Below are 24,081 nucleotides of genomic sequence, written 5' to 3' on the forward strand. Positions count from 1 at the left end.
ACTACTTCTGCTGAAGCCCTTTCAACAACTGCAGAACAAACTACAACACGGACACAAACAACGACGGAACAGGCCACTACTACCTCGGAAGCAGATACAACAACAGTAGAAAAAACAACATCAACTGATGATCCTATTACCACTGCATACGAAACGAGCACTTCTGAAGCCATTTCAACAACTGCAGAACAAACAACAACAGGAGTACCAACTACGACAGTAGAAGCCACTACTTCACCAGAAGCAGTCACAACAACAATAGAACAAACAACGTCAACTGATGCTCCTACTACCACTGCATATCAAACGAGCACTTCTGAAAGGCTTTCTACAACTGCAGAACAAACAACAACAGGAGTACCAACTACGACGGTAGAGGCCACTACTACCCAAGATGCAGTCACAACAACGATTAAACAAACAATGTCAACTGATGCTCCTACTACCACTGCATATCAAACGAGCACTGCTGAAGCGCTTTCTACAACTGCAGAACAAACAACAACAGGAGTACCAACTACGACGGTAGAGGCCACTACTACCCCAGAAGCAGTCACAACAACAATAGAACAAACGACTTCAACTGAAACTCCTACTACAACTGTAGAGCAATCTACTACGTCTGAAGCTCTTTCAACAACTGCAGAACTAACAACAACAGGAGCGCCAACTACGACAATAGAGACAACTTCTACAACGGAAGAAGTAACAACCACTGTAGTACAAACAACGTCAACTAAAGCTCCAACAACCACTGCAGAGCAAACAAAAACTTCTGAAATTCTCTCAACAACTGCAGATCAGACGACAACAGGGGCACAAACTACGACAGAACAGACCACTGCTACAACAGAAGTGGTCACAACAACAGTAGAACAAACAACGTCAACTGAAGCTCCTACTACCACTGAAGAGCAAACTACTTCTGCTGAAGCCCTTTCAACAACTGCAGAACAAACAACAACACGGACACAAACAACGACGGAACAGGCCACTACTACCTCGGAAGCAGATACAACAACAGTAGAAAAAACAACATCAACTGAAGATCCTACTACCACTGTATATCAAACGAGCACTTCTGAAGTCATTTCAACAACTGCAGAACAATCAACAACAGGAGTACCAACTACGTCGATAGAGACAACTTTTACAACGGAAGCAGTAACAACTACTGTAGAACAAACAACGTCAACTGAAGCTCCAACAACCACTGCAGGGCAAACAACAACTTCTGGAATTCTCTCAACAACTGCAGATGAGACGACAACAGGGGCAGAAACTACGACAGAACAGGCCACTGCTACAACAGAAGTGGTCACAACAACAGTAGAACAAACAACGTCAACTGAAGCTCCTACTACCACTGAAGAGCAAACTACTTCTGCTGAAGCCCTTTCAACAACTGCAGAACAAACTACAACACGGACACAAACAACGACGGAACAGGCCACTACTACCTCGAAAGCAGATACAACAACAGTAGAAAAAACAACATCAACTGATGATCCTATTACCACTGCATACGAAACGAGCACTTCTGAAGCCATTTCAACAACTGCAGAACAAACAACAACAGGAGTACCAACTACGACAGTAGAAGCCACTACTTCACCAGAAGCAGTCACAACAACAATAGAACAAACAACGTCAACTGATGCTTCTTCTACCACTGCATATCAAACGAGCACTTCTGAAAGGCTTTCTACAACTGCAGAACAAACAACAACAGGAGTACCAACTACGACGGTAGAGGCCACTACTACCCAAGATGCAGTCACAACAACGATTAAACAAACAATGTCAACTGATGCTCCTACTACCACTGCATATCAAACGAGCACTGCTGAAGCGCTTTCTACAACTGCAGAACAAACAACAACAGGAGTACCAACTACGACGGTAGAGGCCACTACTACCCCAGAAGCAGTCACAACAACAATAGAACAAACGACTTCAACTGAAACTCCTATTACAACTGTAGAGCAATCTACTACGTCTGAAGCTCTTTCAACAACTGCAGAACTAACAACAACAGGAGCGCTAACTACGACAATAGAGACAACTTCTACAACGGAAGAAGTAACAACCACTGTAGTACAAACAACGTCAACTAAAGCTCCAACAACCACTGCAGAGCAAACAAAAACTTCTGAAATTCTCTCAACAACTGCAGATCAGACGACAACAGGGGCACAAACTACGACAGAACAGGCCACTGCTACAACAGAAGTGGCCACAACAACAGTAGAACAAACAACGTCAACTGAAGATCCTACTACCACTGTATATCAAACGAGCACTTCTGAAGTCATTTCAACAACTGCAGAACAATCAACAACAGGAGTACCAACTACGTCGATAGAGACAACTTTTACAACGGAAGCAGTAACAACTACTGTAGAACAAACAACGTCAACTGAAGCTCCAACAACCACTGCAGGGCAAACAACAACTTCTGGAATTCTCTCAACAACTGCAGATCAGACGACAACAGGGCCACAAACTACGACAGAACAGGCCACTGCTACAACAGAAGTGGTCACAACAACAGTAGAACAAACAACGTCAACTGAAGCTCCTACTACCACTGAAGAGCAAACTACTTCTGCTGAAGCCCTTTCAACAACTGCAGAACAAACTACAACACGGACACAAACAACGACGGAACAGGCCACTACTACCTCGGAAGCAGATACAACAACAGTAGAAAAAACAACATCAACTGATGATCCTATTACCACTGCATACGAAACGAGCACTTCTGAAGCCATTTCAACAACTGCAGAACAAACAACAACAGGAGTACCAACTACGACAGTAGAAGCCACTACTTCACCAGAAGCAGTCACAACAACAATAGAACAAACAACGTCAACTGATGCTCCTACTACCACTGCATATCAAACGAGCACTTCTGAAAGGCTTTCTACAACTGCAGAACAAACAACAACAGGAGTACCAACTACGACGGTAGAGGCCACTACTACCCAAGATGCAGTCACAACAACGATTAAACAAACAATGTCAACTGATGCTCCTACTACCACTGCATATCAAACGAGCACTGCTGAAGCGCTTTCTACAACTGCAGAACAAACAACAACAGGAGTACCAACTACGACGGTAGAGGCCACTACTACCCCAGAAGCAGTCACAACAACAATAGAACAAACGACTTCAACTGAAACTCCTACTACAACTGTAGAGCAATCTACTACGTCTGAAGCTCTTTCAACAACTGCAGAACTAACAACAACAGGAGAGCCAACTACGACAATAGAGACAACTTCTACAACGGAAGAAGTAACAACCACTGTAGTACAAACAACGTCAACTAAAGCTCCAACAACCACTGCAGAGCAAACAAAAACTTCTGAAATTCTCTCAACAACTGCAGATCAGACGACAACAGGGGCACAAACTACGACAGAACAGACCACTGCTACAACAGAAGTGGTCACAACAACAGTAGAACAAACAACGTCAACTGAAGCTCCTACTACCACTGAAGAGCAAACTACTTCTGCTGAAGCCCTTTCAACAACTGCAGAACAAACAACAACACGGACACAAACAACGACGGAACAGGCCACTACTACCTCGGAAGCAGATACAACAACAGTAGAAAAAACAACATCAACTGAAGATCCTACTACCACTGTATATCAAACGAGCACTTCTGAAGTCATTTCAACAACTGCAGAACAATCAACAACAGGAGTACCAACTACGTCGATAGAGACAACTTTTACAACGGAAGCAGTAACAACTACTGTAGAACAAACAACGTCAACTGAAGCTCCTACTACCACTGAAGAGCAAACTACTTCTGCTGAAGCCCTTTCAACAACTGCAGAACAAACAACAACACGGACACAAACAACGACGGAACAGGCCACTACTACCTCGGAAGCAGATACAACAACAGTAGAAAAAACAACGTCAACTGAAGATCCTACTACCACTGTATATCAAACGAGCACTTCTGAAGCCATTTCAACAACTGCAGAACAATCAACAACAGGAGTACCAACTACGTCGATAGAGACAACTTTTACAACGGAAGCAGTAACAACTACTGTAGAACAAACAAGGTCAACTGAAGCTCCAACAACCACTGCAGGGCAAACAACAACTTCTGGAATTCGCTCAACAACTGCAGATCAGACGACAACAGGGGCACAAACTACGACAGAACAGTCCACTGCTACAACAGAAGTGGTCACAACAACAGTAGAACAAACAACGTCAACTGAAGCTCCTACTACCACTGAAGAGCAAACTACTTCTGCTGAAGCCCTTTCAACAACTGCAGAACAAACTACAACACGGACACAAACAACGACGGAACAGGCCACTACTACCTCGGAAGCAGATACAACAACAGTAGAAAAAACAACATCAACTGATGATCCTATTACCACTGCATACGAAACGAGCACTTCTGAAGCCATTTCAACAACTGCAGAACAAACAACAACAGGAGTACCAACTACGACAGTAGAAGCCACTACTTCACCAGAAGCAGTCACAACAACAATAGAACAAACAACGTCAACTGATGCTCCTACTACCACTGCATATCAAACGAGCACTTCTGAAAGGCTTTCTACAACTGCAGAACAAACAACAACAGGAGTACCAACTACGACGGTAGAGGCCACTACTACCCAAGATGCAGTCACAACAACGATTAAACAAACAATGTCAACTGATGCTCCTACTACCACTGCATATCAAACGAGCACTGCTGAAGCGCTTTCTACAACTGCAGAACAAACAACAACAGGAGTACCAACTACGACGGTAGAGGCCACTACTACCCCAGAAGCAGTCACAACAACAATAGAACAAACGACTTCAACTGAAACTCCTACTACAACTGTAGAGCAATCTACTACGTCTGAAGCTCTTTCAACAACTGCAGAACTAACAACAACAGGAGCGCCAACTACGACAATAGAGACAACTTCTACAACGGAAGAAGTAACAACCACTGTAGTACAAACAACGTCAACTAAAGCTCCAACAACCACTGCAGAGCAAACAAAAACTTCTGAAATTCTCTCAACAACTGCAGATCAGACGACAACAGGGGCACAAACTACGACAGAACAGACCACTGCTACAACAGAAGTGGTCACAACAACAGTAGAACAAACAACGTCAACTGAAGCTCCTACTACCACTGAAGAGCAAACTACTTCTGCTGAAGCCCTTTCAACAACTGCAGAACAAACAACAACACGGACACAAACAACGACGGAACAGGCCACTACTACCTCGGAAGCAGATACAACAACAGTAGAAAAAACAACATCAACTGAAGATCCTACTACCACTGTATATCAAACGAGCACTTCTGAAGTCATTTCAACAACTGCAGAACAATCAACAACAGGAGTACCAACTACGTCGATAGAGACAACTTTTACAACGGAAGCAGTAACAACTACTGTAGAACAAACAACGTCAACTGAAGCTCCAACAACCACTGCAGGGCAAACAACAACTTCTGGAATTCTCTCAACAACTGCAGATGAGACGACAACAGGGGCAGAAACTACGACAGAACAGGCCACTGCTACAACAGAAGTGGTCACAACAACAGTAGAAAAAACAACGTCAACTGAAGCTCCTACTACCACTGAAGAGAAAACTACTTCTGCTGAAGCCCTTTCAACAACTGCAGAACAAACTACAACACGGACACAAACAACGACGGAACAGGCCACTACTACCTCGGAAGCAGATACAACAACAGTAGAAAAAACAACATCAACTGATGATCCTATTACCACTGCATACGAAACGAGCACTTCTGAAGCCATTTCAACAACTGCAGAACAAACAACAACAGGAGTACCAACTACGACAGTAGAAGCCACTACTTCACCAGAAGCAGTCACAACAACAATAGAACAAACAACGTCAACTGATGCTCCTACTACCACTGCATATCAAACGAGCACTTCTGAAAGGCTTTCTACAACTGCAGAACAAACAACAACAGGAGTACCAACTACGACGGTAGAGGCCACTACTACCCAAGATGCAGTCACAACAACGATTAAACAAACAATGTCAACTGATGCTCCTACTACCACTGCATATCAAACGAGCACTGCTGAAGCGCTTTCTACAACTGCAGAACAAACAACAACAGGAGTACCAACTACGACGGTAGAGGCCACTACTACCCCAGAAGCAGTCACAACAACAATAGAACAAACGACTTCAACTGAAACTCCTACTACAACTGTAGAGCAATCTACTACGTCTGAAGCTCTTTCAACAACTGCAGAACTAACAACAACAGGAGCGCCAACTCCGACAATAGAGACAACTTCTACAACGAAAGAAGTAACAACCACTGTAGTACAAACAACGTCAACTAAAGCTCCAACAACCACTGCAGAGCAAACAAAAACTTCTGAAATTCTCTCAACAACTGCAGATCAGACGACAACAGGGGCACAAACTACGACAGAACAGACCACTGCTACAACAGAAGTGGTCACAACAACAGTAGAACAAACAACGTCAACTGAAGCTCCTACTACCACTGAAGAGCAAACTACTTCTGCTGAAGCCCTTTCAACAACTGCAGAACAAACAACAACACGGACACAAACAACGACGGAACAGGCCACTACTACCTCGGAAGCAGATACAACAACAGTAGAAAAAACAACATCAACTGAAGATCCTACTACCACTGTATATCAAACGAGCACTTCTGAAGTCATTTCAACAACTGCAGAACAATCAACAACAGGAGTACCAACTACGTCGATAGAGACAACTTTTACAACGGAAGCAGTAACAACTACTGTAGAACAAACAACGTCAACTGAAGCTCCAACAACCACTGCAGGGCAAACAACAACTTCTGGAATTCTCTCAACAACTGCAGATGAGACGACAACAGGGGCAGAAACTACGACAGAACAGGCCACTGCTACAACAGAAGTGGTCACAACAACAGTAGAACAAACAACGTCAACTGAAGCTCCTACTACCACTGAAGAGCAAACTACTTCTGCTGAAGCCCTTTCAACAACTGCAGAACAAACTACAACACGGACACAAACAACGACGGAACAGGCCACTACTACCTCGGAAGCAGATACAACAACAGTAGAAAAAACAACATCAACTGATGATCCTATTACCACTGCATACGAAACGAGCACTTCTGAAGCCATTTCAACAACTGCAGAACAAACAACAACAGGAGTACCAACTACGACAGTAGAAGCCACTACTTCACCAGAAGCAGTCACAACAACAATAGAACAAACAACGTCAACTGATGCTTCTTCTACCACTGCATATCAAACGAGCACTTCTGAAAGGCTTTCTACAACTGCAGAACAAACAACAACAGGAGTACCAACTACGACGGTAGAGGCCACTACTACCCAAGATGCAGTCACAACAACGATTAAACAAACAATGTCAACTGATGCTCCTACTACCACTGCATATCAAACGAGCACTGCTGAAGCGCTTTCTACAACTGCAGAACAAACAACAACAGGAGTACCAACTACGACGGTAGAGGCCACTACTACCCCAGAAGCAGTCACAACAACAATAGAACAAACGACTTCAACTGAAACTCCTATTACAACTGTAGAGCAATCTACTACGTCTGAAGCTCTTTCAACAACTGCAGAACTAACAACAACAGGAGCGCTAACTACGACAATAGAGACAACTTCTACAACGGAAGAAGTAACAACCACTGTAGTACAAACAACGTCAACTAAAGCTCCAACAACCACTGCAGAGCAAACAAAAACTTCTGAAATTCTCTCAACAACTGCAGATCAGACGACAACAGGGGCACAAACTACGACAGAACAGGCCACTGCTACAACAGAAGTGGCCACAACAACAGTAGAACAAACAACGTCAACTGAAGATCCTACTACCACTGTATATCAAACGAGCACTTCTGAAGTCATTTCAACAACTGCAGAACAATCAACAACAGGAGTACCAACTACGTCGATAGAGACAACTTTTACAACGGAAGCAGTAACAACTACTGTAGAACAAACAACGTCAACTGAAGCTCCAACAACCACTGCAGGGCAAACAACAACTTCTGGAATTCTCTCAACAACTGCAGATCAGACGACAACAGGGCCACAAACTACGACAGAACAGGCCACTGCTACAACAGAAGTGGTCACAACAACAGTAGAACAAACAACGTCAACTGAAGCTCCTACTACCACTGAAGAGCAAACTACTTCTGCTGAAGCCCTTTCAACAACTGCAGAACAAACTACAACACGGACACAAACAACGACGGAACAGGCCACTACTACCTCGGAAGCAGATACAACAACAGTAGAAAAAACAACATCAACTGATGATCCTATTACCACTGCATACGAAACGAGCACTTCTGAAGCCATTTCAACAACTGCAGAACAAACAACAACAGGAGTACCAACTACGACAGTAGAAGCCACTAGTTCACCAGAAGCAGTCACAACAACAATAGAACAAACAACGTCAACTGATGCTCCTACTACCACTGCATATCAAACGAGCACTTCTGAAAGGCTTTCTACAACTGCAGAACAAACAACAACAGGAGTACCAACTACGACGGTAGAGGCCACTACTACCCCAGAAGCAGTCACAACAACAATAGAACAAACGACTTCAACTGAAACTCCTACTACAACTGTAGAGCAATCTACTACGTCTGAAGTTCTTTCAACAACTGCAGAACTAACAACAACAGGAGCGCCAACTACGACAATAGAGACAACTTCTACAACGGAAGAAGTAACAACCACTGTAGTACAAACAACGTCAACTAAAGCTCCAACAACCACTGCAGAGCAAACAAAAACTTCTGAAATTCTCTCAACAACTGCAGATCAGACGACAACAGGGGCACAAACTACGACAGAACAGGCCACTGCTACAACAGAAGTGGCCACAACAACAGTAGAACAAACAACGTCAACTGAAGATCCTACTACCACTGTATATCAAACGAGCACTTCTGAAGTCATTTCAACAACTGCAGAACAATCAACAACAGGAGTACCAACTACGTCGATAGAGACAACTTTTACAACGGAAGCAGTAACAACTACTGTAAAACAAACAACGTCAACTGAAGCTCCAACAACCACTGCAGGGCAAACAACAACTTCTGGAATTCTCTCAACAACTGCAGATGAGACGACAACAGGGGCAGAAACTACGACAGAACAGGCCACTGCTACAACAGAAGTGGTCACAACAACAGTAGAACAAACAACGTCAACTGAAGCTCCTACTACCACTGAAGAGCAAACTACTTCTGCTGAAGCCCTTTCAACAACTGCAGAACAAACTACAACACGGACACAAACAACGACGGAACAGGCCACTACTACCTCGGAAGCAGATACAACAACAGTAGAAAAAACAACATCAACTGATGATCCTATTACCACTGCATACGAAACGAGCACTTCTGAAGCCATTTCAACAACTGCAGAACAAACAACAACAGGAGTACCAACTACGACAGTAGAAGCCACTACTTCACCAGAAGCAGTCACAACAACAATAGAACAAACAACGTCAACTGATGCTTCTTCTACCACTGCATATCAAACGAGCACTTCTGAAAGGCTTTCTACAACTGCAGAACAAACAACAACAGGAGTACCAACTACGACGGTAGAGGCCACTACTACCCAAGATGCAGTCACAACAACGATTAAACAAACAATGTCAACTGATGCTCCTACTACCACTGCATATCAAACGAGCACTTCTGAAAGGCTTTCTACAACTGCAGAACAAACAACAACAGGAGTACCAACAACGACAGTAGAAGCCACTAGTTCACCAGAAGCAGTCACAACAACAATAGAACAAACAACGTCAACTGATGCTCCTACTACCACTGCATATCAAACGAGCACTTCTGAAAGGCTTTCTACAACTGCAGAACAAACAACAACAGGAGTACCAACTACGACGGTAGAGGCCACTACTACCCCAGAAGCAGTCACAACAACAATAGAACAAACGACTTCAACTGAAACTCCTACTACAACTGTAGAGCAATCTACTACGTCTGAAGTTCTTTCAACAACTGCAGAACTAACAACAACAGGAGCGCCAACTACGACAATAGAGACAACTTCTACAACGGAAGAAGTAACAACCACTGTAGTACAAACAACGTCAACTAAAGCTCCAACAACCACTGCAGAGCAAACAAAAACTTCTGAAATTCTCTCAACAACTGCAGATCAGACGACAACAGGGGCACAAACTACGACAGAACAGGCCACTGCTACAACAGAAGTGGCCACAACAACAGTAGAACAAACAACGTCAACTGAAGATCCTACTACCACTGTATATCAAACGAGCACTTCTGAAGTCATTTCAACAACTGCAGAACAATCAACAACAGGAGTACCAACTACGTCGATAGAGACAACTTTTACAACGGAAGCAGTAACAACTACTGTAGAACAAACAACGTCAACTGAAGCTCCAACAACCACTGCAGGGCAAACAACAACTTCTGGAATTCTCTCAACAACTGCAGATCAGACGACAACAGGGGCACAAACTACGACAGAACAGGCCACTGCTACAACAGAAGTGGTCACAACAACAGTAGAACAAACAACGTCAACTGAAGCTCCTACTACCACTGAAGAGCAAACTACTTCTGCTGAAGCCCTTTCAACAACTGCAGAACAAACTACAACACGGACACAAACAACGACGGAACAGGCCACTACTACCTCGGAAGCAGATACAACAACAGTAGAAAAAACAACATCAACTGATGATCCTATTACCACTGCATACGAAACGAGCACTTCTGAAGCCATTTCAACAACTGCAGAACAAACAACAACAGGAGTACCAACTACGACAGTAGAAGCCACTACTTCACCAGAAGCAGTCACAACAACAATAGAACAAACAACGTCAACTGATGCTCCTACTACCACTGCATATCAAACGAGCACTTCTGAAAGGCTTTCTACAACTGCAGAACAAACAACAACAGGAGTACCAACTACGACGGTAGAGGCCACTACTACCCAAGATGCAGTCACAACAACGATTAAACAAACAATGTCAACTGATGCTACTACTACCACTGCATATCAAACGAGCACTGCTGAAGCGCTTTCTACAACTGCAGAACAAACAACAACAGGAGTACCAACTACGACGGTAGAGGCCACTACTACCCCAGAAGCAGTCACAACAACAATAGAACAAACGACTTCAACTGAAACTCCTACTACAACTGTAGAGCAATCTACTACGTCTGAAGCTCTTTCAACAACTGCAGAACTAACAACAACAGGAGCGCCAACTACGACAATAGAGACAACTTCTACAACGGAAGAAGTAACAACCACTGTAGTACAAACAACGTCAACTAAAGCTCCAACAACCACTGCAGAGCAAACAAAAACTTCTGAAATTCTCTCAACAACTGCAGATCAGACGACAACAGGGGCACAAACTACGACAGAACAGGCCACTGCTACAACAGAAGTGGCCACAACAACAGTAGAACAAACAACGTCAACTGAAGATCCTACTACCACTGTATATCAAACGAGCACTTCTGAAGTCATTTCAACAACTGCAGAACAATCAACAACAGGATTACCAACTACGTCGATAGAGACAACTTTTACAACGGAAGCAGTAACAACTACTGTAGAACAAACAACGTCAACTGAAGCTCCAACAACCACTGCAGGGCAAACAACAACTTCTGGAATTCTCTCAACAACTGCAGATCAGACGACAACAGGGGCACAAACTACGACAGAACAGGCCACTGCTACAACAGAAGTGGTCACAACAACAGTAGAACAAACAACGTCAACTGAAGCTCCTACTACCACTGAAGAGCAAACTACTTCTGCTGAAGCCCTTTCAACAACTGCAGAACAAACTACAACACGGACACAAACAACGACGGAACAGGCCACTACTACCTCGGAAGCAGATACAACAACAGTAGAAAAACCAACATCAACTGATGATCCTATTACCACTGCATACGAAACGAGCACTTCTGAAGCCATTTCAACAACTGCAGAACAAACAACAACAGGAGTACCAACTACGACAGTAGAAGCCACTACTTCACCAGAAGCAGTCACAACAACAATAGAACAAACAACGTCAACTGATGCTCCTACTACCACTGCATATCAAACGAGCACTTCTGAAAGGCTTTCTACAACTGCAGAACAAACAACAACAGGAGTACCAACTACGACGGTAGAGGCCACTACTACCCAAGATGCAGTCACAACAACGATTAAACAAACAATGTCAACTGATGCTCCTACTACCACTGCATATCAAACGAGCACTTCTGAAAGGCTTTCTACAACTGCAGAACAAACAACAACAGGAGTACCAACAACGACAGTAGAAGCCACTAGTTCACCAGAAGCAGTCACAACAACAATAGAACAAACAACGTCAACTGATGCTCCTACTACCACTGCATATCAAACGAGCACTTCTGAAAGGCTTTCTACAACTGCAGAACAAACAACAACAGGAGTACCAACTACGACGGTAGAGGCCACTACTACCCCAGAAGCAGTCACAACAACAATAGAACAAACGACTTCAACTGAAACTCCTACTACAACTGTAGAGCAATCTACTACGTCTGAAGTTCTTTCAACAACTGCAGAACTAACAACAACAGGAGCGCCAACTACGACAATAGAGACAACTTCTACAACGGAAGAAGTAACAACCACTGTAGTACAAACAACGTCAACTAAAGCTCCAACAACCACTGCAGAGCAAACAAAAACTTCTGAAATTCTCTCAACAACTGCAGATCAGACGACAACAGGGGCACAAACTACGACAGAACAGGCCACTGCTACAACAGAAGTGGCCACAACAACAGTAGAACAAACAACGTCAACTGAAGATCCTACTACCACTGTATATCAAACGAGCACTTCTGAAGTCATTTCAACAACTGCAGAACAATCAACAACAGGAGTACCAACTACGTCGATAGAGACAACTTTTACAACGGAAGCAGTAACAACTACTGTAGAACAAACAACGTCAACTGAAGCTCCAACAACCACTGCAGGGCAAACAACAACTTCTGGAATTCTCTCAACAACTGCAGATCAGACGACAACAGGGGCACAAACTACGACAGAACAGGCCACTGCTACAACAGAAGTGGTCACAACAACAGTAGAACAAACAACGTCAACTGAAGCTCCTACTACCACTGAAGAGCAAACTACTTCTGCTGAAGCCCTTTCAACAACTGCAGAACAAACTACAACACGGACACAAACAACGACGGAACAGGCCACTACTACCTCGGAAGCAGATACAACAACAGTAGAAAAAACAACATCAACTGATGATCCTATTACCACTGCATACGAAACGAGCACTTCTGAAGCCATTTCAACAACTGCAGAACAAACAACAACAGGAGTACCAACTACGACAGTAGAAGCCACTACTTCACCAGAAGCAGTCACAACAACAATAGAACAAACAACGTCAACTGATGCTCCTACTACCACTGCATATCAAACGAGCACTTCTGAAAGGCTTTCTACAACTGCAGAACAAACAACAACAGGAGTACCAACTACGACGGTAGAGGCCACTACTACCCAAGATGCAGTCACAACAACGATTAAACAAACAATGTCAACTGATGCTACTACTACCACTGCATATCAAACGAGCACTGCTGAAGCGCTTTCTACAACTGCAGAACAAACAACAACAGGAGTACCAACTACGACGGTAGAGGCCACTACTACCCCAGAAGCAGTCACAACAACAATAGAACAAACGACTTCAACTGAAACTCCTACTACAACTGTAGAGCAATCTACTACCTCTGAAGCTCTTTCAACAACTGCAGAACTAACAACAACAGGAGCGCCAACTACGACAATAGAGACAACTTCTACAACGGAAGAAGTAACAACCACTGTAGTACAAACAACGTCAACTAAAGCTCCAACAACCACTGCAGAGCAAACAAAAACTTCTGAAATTCTCTCAACAACTGCAGATCAGACGACAACAGGGGCACAAACTACGACAGAACAGGCCACTGCTACAACAGAAGTGGCCACAACAACAGTAGAACACACAGCGTCAACTGAAGATCCTACTACCACTGTATATCAAACGAGCACTTCTGAAGCCATTTCAACAACTGCAGAACAATCAACAACAGGAGTACCAACTACGTCGATAGAGACAACTTTTACAACGGAAGCAGTAACAACTACTGTAGAACAAACAACGTCAACTGAAGCTCCAACAACCACTGCAGGGCAAACAACAACTTCTGGAATTCTCTCAACAATTGCAGATCAGACGACAACAGGGGCACAAACTACGACAGAACAGGCCACTGCTACAACAGAAGTGGTCACAACAACAGTAGAACAAACAACGTCAACTGAAGCTCCTACTACCACTGAAGAGCAAACTACTTCTGCTGAAGCCCTTTCAACAACTGCAGAACAAACTACAACACGGGCACAAACAACGACGGAACAGGCCACTACTACCTCGGAAGCAGATACAACAACAGTAGAAAAAACAACATCAACTGAAGATCCTATTACCACTGCATACGAAACGAGCACTTCTGAAGCCATTTCAACAACTGCAGAACAAACAACAACAGGAGTACCAACTACGACAGTAGAAGCCACTACTTCACCAGAAGCAGTCACAACAACAATAGAACAAACAACGTCAACTGATGCTCCTACTACCACTGCATATCAAACGAGCACTTCTGAAAGGCTTTCTACAACTGCAGAACAAACAACAACAGGAGTACCAACTACGACGGTAGAGGCCACTACTACCCAAGATGCAGTCACAACAACGATTAAACAAACAATGTCAACTGATGCTCCTACTACCACTGCATATCAAACGAGCACTTCTGAAAGGCTTTCTACAACTGCAGAACAAACAACAACAGGAGTACCAACAACGACAGTAGAAGCCACTAGTTCACCAGAAGCAGTCACAACAACAATAGAACAAACAACGTCAACTGATGCTCCTACTACCACTGCATATCAAACGAGCACTTCTGAAAGGCTTTCTACAACTGCAGAACAAACAACAACAGGAGTACCAACTACGACGGTAGAGGCCACTACTACCCCAGAAGCAGTCACAACAACAATAGAACAAACGACTTCAACTGAAACTCCTACTACAACTGTAGAGCAATCTACTACGTCTGAAGTTCTTTCAACAACTGCAGAACTAACAACAACAGGAGCGCCAACTACGACAATAGAGACAACTTCTACAACGGAAGAAGTAACAACCACTGTAGTACAAACAACGTCAACTAAAGCTCCAACAACCACTGCAGAGCAAACAAAAACTTCTGAAATTCTCTCAACAACTGCAGATCAGACGACAACAGGGGCACAAACTACGACAGAACAGGCCACTGCTACAACAGAAGTGGCCACAACAACAGTAGAACAAACAACGTCAACTGAAGATCCTACTACCACTGTATATCAAACGAGCACTTCTGAAGTCATTTCAACAACTGCAGAACAATCAACAACAGGAGTACCAACTACGTCGATAGAGACAACTTTTACAACGGAAGCAGTAACAACTACTGTAGAACAAACAACGTCAACTGAAGCTCCAACAACCACTGCAGGGCAAACAACAACTTCTGGAATTCTCTCAACAACTGCAGATCAGACGACAACAGGGGCACAAACTACGACAGAACAGGCCACTGCTACAACAGAAGTGGTCACAACAACAGTAGAACAAACAACGTCAACTGAAGCTCCTACTACCACTGAAGAGCAAACTACTTCTGCTGAAGCCCTTTCAACAACTGCAGAACAAACTACAACACGGACACAAACAACGACGGAACAGGCCACTACTACCTCGGAAGCAGATACAACAACAGTAGAAAAAACAACATCAACTGATGATCCTATTACCACTGCATACGAAACGAGCACTTCTGAAGCCATTTCAACAACTGCAGAACAAACAACAACAGGAGTACCAACTACGACAGTAGAAGCCACTACTTCACCAGAAGCAGTCACAACAACAATAGAACAAACAACGTCAACTGATGCTCCTACTACCACTGCATATCAAACGAGCACTTCTGAAAGGCTTTCTACAACTGCAGAACAAACAACAACAGGAGTACCAACTACGACGGTAGAGGCCACTACTACCCAAGATGCAGTCACAACAACGATTAAACAAACAATGTCAACTGATGCTACTACTACCACTGCATATCAAACGAGCACTGCTGAAGCGCTTTCTACAACTGCAGAACAAACAACAACAGGAGTACCAACTACGACGGTAGAGGCCACTACTACCCCAGAAGCAGTCACAACAACAATAGAACAAACGACTTCAACTGAAACTCCTACTACAACTGTAGAGCAATCTACTACCTCTGAAGCTCTTTCAACAACTGCAGAACTAACAACAACAGGAGCGCCAACTACGACAATAGAGACAACTTCTACAACGGAAGAAGTAACAACCACTGTAGTACAAACAACGTCAACTAAAGCTCCAACAACCACTGCAGAGCAAACAAAAACTTCTGAAATTCTCTCAACAACTGCAGATCAGACGACAACAGGGGCACAAACTACGACAGAACAGGCCACTGCTACAACAGAAGTGGCCACAACAACAGTAGAACACACAGCGTCAACTGAAGATCCTACTACCACTGTATATCAAACGAGCACTTCTGAAGCCATTTCAACAACTGCAGAACAATCAACAACAGGAGTACCAACTACGTCGATAGAGACAACTTTTACAACGGAAGCAGTAACAACTACTGTAGAACAAACAACGTCAACTGAAGCTCCAACAACCACTGCAGGGCAAACAACAACTTCTGGAATTCTCTCAACAATTGCAGATCAGACGACAACAGGGGCACAAACTACGACAGAACAGGCCACTGCTACAACAGAAGTGGTCACAACAACAGTAGAACAAACAACGTCAACTGAAGCTCCTACTACCACTGAAGAGCAAACTACTTCTGCTGAAGCCCTTTCAACAACTGCAGAACAAACTACAACACGGGCACAAACAACGACGGAACAGGCCACTACTACCTCGGAAGCAGATACAACAACAGTAGAAAAAACAACATCAACTGAAGATCCTATTACCACTGCATACGAAACGAGCACTTCTGAAGCCATTTCAACAACTGCAGAACAAACAACAACAGGAGTACCAACTACGACAGTAGAAGCCACTACTTCACCAGAAGCAGTCACAACAACAATAGAACAAACAACGTCAACTGATGCTCCTACTACCACTGCATATCAAACGAGCACTTCTGAAAGGCTTTCTACAACTGCAGAACAAACAACAACAGGAGTACCAACTACGACGATAGAGGCCACTACTACCCAAGATGCAGTCACAACAACGATTAAACAAACAATGTCAACTGATGCTCCTACTACCACTGCATATCAAACGAGCACTGCTGAAGCGCTTTCTACAACTGCAGAACAAACAACAACAGGAGTACCAACTACGACGGTAGAGGCCACTACTACCCCAGAAGCAGTCACAACAACAATCGAACAAACGACTTCAACTGAAACTCCTACTACAACTGTAGAGCAATCTACTACGTCTGAAGCTCTTTCAACAACTGCAGAACTTACAACAACAGGAGCGCTAACTACGACAATAGAGACAACTTCTACAACGGAAGAAGTAACAACCACTGTAGTACAAACAACGTCAACTAAAGCTCTAACAACCACTGCAGAGCAAACAAAAACTTCTGAAATTCTCTCAACAACTGCAGATCAGACGACAACAGGGGCACAAACTACGACAGAACAGGCCACTGCTACAACAGAAGTGGCCACAACAACAGTAGAACAAACAACGTCAACTGAAGATCCTACTACCACTGTATATCAAACGAGCACTTCTGAAGCCATTTCAACAACTGCAGAACAATCAACAACAGGAGTACCAACTACGTCGATAGAGACAACTTTTACAACGGAAGCTGTAACAACTACTGTAGAACAAACAACGTCAACTGAAGCTCCAACAACCACTGCAGGGCAAACAACAACTTCTGGAATTCCCTCAACAACTGCAGATCAGACGACAACAGGGGCACAAACTACGACAGAACAGGCCACTGCTACAACAGAAGTGGTCACAACAACAGTAGAACAAACAACATCAACTGAAGCTCCTACTACCACTGAAGAGCAAACTACTTCTGCTGAAGCCCTTTCAACAACTGCAGAACAAACTACAACACGGGCACAAACAACGACGGAACAGGCCACTACTACCTCGGAAGCAGATACAACAACAGTAGAAAAAACAACATCAACTGATGATCCTATTACCACTGCATACAAAACGAGCACTTCTGAAGCCATTTCAACAACTGCAGAACAAACAACAACAGGAGTACCAACTACGACAGTAGAAGCCACTATTTCACCAGAAGCAGTCACAACAACAATAGAACAATCAACGTCAACTGATGCTCCTACTACCACTGCATACAAAACAAGCACTTCTGAAGGCATTTCAACAACTGCAGAACTAACAACAACAGGAGCGCCAACTACGACGATAGAGACAACTTCTACAACGGAAGCAGTAACAACTACTGTAAAACAAACAACGTCAACTGAAGCTCCAACAACCACTGCAGAGCAAACAACTTCTGAAATTCTCTCAACAACTGCAGATCAGACGACAACAGGGGCACAAACTACGACAGAACAGGCCACTGCTACAACAGAAGTGGTCACAACAACAGTAGAACAAACAATTTCAACTGAAGCTCCTACTACCACTAAAGAGCAAACTACTTCTCCTGAAGCCCTTTCAACAACTGCAGAACAAACTACAACAAGGGCACAAACTACGACGGAACAGGCCGCTACAACCTCGGAAGCAGATACAACAACAGTAGAAAAAACAACATCAACTGATGCTCCTACTACCACTGCATACGAAACGAGCAGTTCTGAAGCCATTTCAACAACTGCAGAACAAACAACAACAGGAGTACCAACTACGACGGTAGAGGCCACTACTACCCCAGACGCAGTCACAACAACAATAGAACAAACGACTTCAACTGAAACTCCTATTACAACTGTAGAGCAATCTACTACGTATGAAGCGCTTTCAACAACCGCAGAACAAACAACAACAGGAGCGCCAACTACGACGATAGAGACAACTTCTACAACGGAAGCAGTAACAACTACTGTAAAACAAACAACGTCAACTGAAGCTCCAACAACCACTGCAGAGCAAACAACTTCTGAAATTCTCTCAACAACTGCAGATCAGACGACAACAGGGGCACAAACTACGACAGAACAGGCCACTGCTACAACAGAAGTGGTCACAACAACAGTAGAACAAACAATTTCAACTGAAGCTCCTACTACCACTAAAGAGCAAACTACTTCTCCTGAAGCCCTTTCAACAACTGCAGAACAAACTACAACAAGGGCACAAACTACGACGGAACAGGCCGCTACAACCTCGGAAGCAGATACAACAACAGTAGAAAAAACAACATCAACTGATGATCCTATTACCTCTGCATACAAAACGAGCACTTCTGAAGCCATTTCAACAACTGCAGAACAAACAACAACAGGAGTACTAACTACGACAGTAGAAGCCACTATTTCACCAGAAGCAGTCACAACAACAATAGAACAAACAACGTCAACTGATGCTCCTACTACCACTGCATATCAAACGAACACTTCTGAAAGGCTTTCTACAACTGCAGAACAAACAACAACAGGAGTACCAACTACGACGGTAGAGGCCACTACTACCCCAGAAGCAGTCACAACAACAATAGAACAAACGACTTCAACTGAAACTCCTACTACCACTGTAGTGAAAGCTACTACTTCTGAAGCGCTTTCAATAACTGCAGAACCAACAACAACAGGAACGCCAGCTACGACGAAAGAGGCAACTTCTACAACGGAAGCAGTAACAACAACGTCGGAAGCAGATACAACTACAATAGAACAAACAACGTCAACTGATGCTCCTACTACCACTGCATACAAAACAAGCACTTCTGAAGGCATTTCAACAACTGCAGAACTAACAACAACAGGAGCGCCAACTACGACGATAGAGACAACTTCTACAACGGAAGCAGTAACAACTACTGTAAAACAAACAACGTCAACTGAAGCTCCAACAACCACTGCAGAGCAAACAACTTCTGAAATTCTCTCAACAACTGCAGATCAGACGACAACAGGGGCACAAACTACGACAGAACAGGCCACTGCTACAACAGAAGTGGTCACAACAACAGTAGAACAAACAACGTCAACTGAAGCTCCTACTACCACTGAAGAGCAAACTACTTCTCCTGAAGCCCTTTCAACAACTGCAGAACAAACTACAACAAGGGCACAAACTACGACGGAACAGGCCGCTACAACCTCGGAAGCAGATACAACAACAGTAGAAAAAACAACATCAACTGATGCTCCTACTACCACTGCATATCAAACGAGCACTTCTGAAAGGCTTTCTACAACTGCAGAACAAACAACAACAGGAGTACCAACTACGACGGTAGAGGCCACTACTACCCAAGATGCAGTCACAACAACGATTAAACAAACAATGTCAACTGATGCTCCTACTACCACTGCATATCAAACGAGCACTTCTGCAGCCATTTCAACAACTGCAGAACAAACAACAACAGGAGTACCAACTACGACGGTAGAGGCCACTACTACCCCAGACGCAGTCACAACAACAATAGAACAAACGACTTCAACTGAAACTCCTATTACAACTGTAGAGCAAGCTACTTCGTCTGAAGCGCTTTCAACAACTGCAGAACAAACATCAACAGGAGCGCCAACTACGACGATAGAGACAACTTCTACAACGGAAGCAGTAACAACTACTGTAGAACAAACAACGTCAACTGAAGCTCCAACAACCACTGCAGAGCAAACAACAACTTCTGAAATTCTCTCAACAACTGCAGATCAGACGACAACAGGGGTACAAAGAACGACAGAACAGGCCACTGCTACAACAGAAGTGGTCACAACAACAGTTGAACAAACAACGTCAACTGAAGCTCCTACTACCACTGAAGAGCAAACTACTTCTCCTGAAGCCCTTTCAACAACTGCAGAACAAACTACAACAAGGGCACAAACTACGATGGAACAGGCCACTACTACCTCGGAAGCAGATACAACAACAGTAGAAAAAACAACATCAACTGATGCTCCTACTACCACTGCATACCAAACGAGCACTTCTGAAGCCATTTCAACAACTGCAGAACAAACAACAACAGGAGTACCAACTACGACGGTAGAGGCCTCTACTACCCCAGAAGCAGTCACAACAACAATAAAACAAACGACTTCAACTGAAACTCTTCCTACAACTGTAGAGCAAGCTACTACGTCTGAAGCGCTTTCAACAACTGCAGAACAAACATCAAGAGGAGCGCCAACTACGACGAAAGTAACAACTTCTACAACGGAAGCAGTAACAACTACTGTAGAACAAACAACGTCAACTGAAGCTCCAACAACCACTGCAGAGCAAACAACTTCTGAAATTCTCTCAACAACTGTAGATCAGACGACAACAGGGGCACAAACTACGACAGAACAGGCCACTGCTACAACAGAAGTGGTCACAACAACAGTAGAACAAACAACGTCAACTGAAACTCCTACTACCACTGTAGAGCAAGCTACTACTTCTGAAGCGCTTTCAACAACTGCAGAACAAACAACAACAGGAACGCCAACTACGACGAAAGAGGCAACTTCTACAACGGAAGCATTTACAACAACGCCAGAAGCAGATACAACTACAATAGAACAATCAACGTCAACTGTTGCTCCTACTACCACTGCATACCAAACGAGAACTTCTGAAGCCATTTCAACAACTGCAGAACAAACAACAACAGGAGTACCAGCTACGACCGTAGAGGCAACTACTACCCAAGAAGCAGTCACAACAACGATCAAACAAACAACGTCAACTGATGCTCTTACTACCACTGCATACCAAACGAGCACTTCTGAAGCGCTTTCTACAACTGCAGAACAAACAACAACAGGAGTACCAACTACGACAGTAGAGACCACTACTACCCCAGAAGCAGTCACAACAACAATAGAACAAACGACTTCAACTGAAACTCCTACTACCACTGTAGAGCAAGCTACTACTTCTGAAGCGCTTTCAACAACTGCAGAACAAAAAACAACAGGAACGCCAACTACGACGAAAGAGGCAACTTCTACAAAGGAAGCAGTAACAACAACGTCGGAAGCAGATACAACAATATTAGAACAAACAACGTCAACTGATGCTCCTACTACCACTGCATACAAAATAAGCACTTCTGAAGGCATTTCAACAACTGCAGAACAAACAACAACAGGAGTACCAACTACGAAGGTAGAGACCACTACTACCACAGAAGCAGTCACAACAACAATAGAACAAACGACTTCAACTGAAACTCCTACAACTACTGAAGTGCAAACTACTACTCCTGAAGCCCTTTCAACAACTGCAGAACAAACAACAACAAGGGAACAAACTACGACGGAACAGGCCACTACTACCTTGGAAGCAAATACAACAACAGTAGAACAAACAACGTCAACTGAAGCTCCTACTACATTTGAAGTGGACACTACTACTCCTGAAGCCCTTTCAACAACTGCAAAACAAACAACAACAAGGGAACAAACTACGACCGAACAGGCCACTACTACCTTGGAAGCAGATACAACAATTTTCGAACAAACGACGTCAACTGATGCTTCTACTACCACTGCATACCAAACGAGCACGTCTGAAGCCCTTTCAACAACTGCAGAACAAACAAGAACAGGAGAACAAACTACAACTGTAGAAAACACTACTACACCGGAAGGAGTCACAACAGTAGAACAAACGACTTCAACTGAAACGCCTACTACCACTGAATACCAAACTACTACTTCTGAATCCCACTCAACAAATGCAGAACAAACATCAGTAGGTTCGTATATTTTATATTATCCCTATTGATATTTTGTGATAGAAATAAAAATAGTAAACTCATTACAGAAAATGAATTTCATATGTGTATATTTAACCAATGTTATTTTCTTGGTTTTTTTATAATGATCATCGGCTTGTCCGTTCGTCCGTACAAATCGCTCTTCGGCCGCTCGTTTTTCCGTACAAATCTTTTTCCGCCCGTTCTTCCAATAAACATTCCCGTTACACTTTTCTCGGTAACTAAAGAACAAAAAATTATTCAAATATGGCATGAAGCTTTACAGTGATGATTTGTATCGTCTAATCGCTTTTAGGATCCGTCACCTTTTTGTTTTTCTAAGTTACAAAACTTTGAAATATAATTATAAAATAACTTGCGAAATTTGTTGAATTTAGGTTTAAGTCGTCTAAGACATATCAAAATGAATTATTGTCCAATATTATGGCACTATTATCATTATAGATTCTCGGGATAGAAATTCTCGGCTGTTCAGCTACAACAATTGTGGCATTTAAAGAATCAGATACAGGATAATTAGTTGTCTAGACTATAAACTGGATAATTAGTTGTCTAGAATATTAAAAAAATGTAACATATTGTGCTTGCTAAACTCAACATCGAAAATTTCAACTATTTCATTTTTGCTCATTCTTATTGTGATGGTAGTTTCCTGCTAGGGCATGCTTATACTATATATGTAAGAAAAGAATTTGTTTTGTTGCATGTATATACTTTTTTTTTAGTAATTTCAAGAAAGTCTTTTTCGAAAGCTCGAATTTACTTGAAACGTTATAATATTTCTCTTCTTGAGAAGTAGTCCTGGTCCCACTGGCTCTCTGCAATAATGAAATATTTCATGAAGTAGATATTCTATGATA

General features: G+C 43.2%; 1 protein-coding gene across 1 annotated transcript in view; it reads left to right on the plus strand.

The window, feature by feature from the left end:
- LOC127728000 (mucin-16-like) overlaps nucleotides 1-24,081 on the plus strand; it is a 295,239-nt gene that overhangs the window by 78,874 nt on the left and 192,284 nt on the right. Inside the window, exon 7 of the mRNA XM_052235153.1 lies at nucleotides 4,098-23,200. Coding sequence (XP_052091113.1) covers nucleotides 4,098-23,200 — 19,103 coding nt within the window. The remainder of the gene's footprint in view (nucleotides 1-4,097; nucleotides 23,201-24,081) is intronic.

The sequence above is a fragment of the Mytilus californianus genome, unplaced genomic scaffold (genome assembly GCF_021869535.1).
Source record: "Mytilus californianus isolate M0D057914Y unplaced genomic scaffold, xbMytCali1.0.p SCAF_2, whole genome shotgun sequence".
NCBI classification, from domain to species: Eukaryota; Metazoa; Mollusca; class Bivalvia; order Mytilida; family Mytilidae; genus Mytilus; species Mytilus californianus.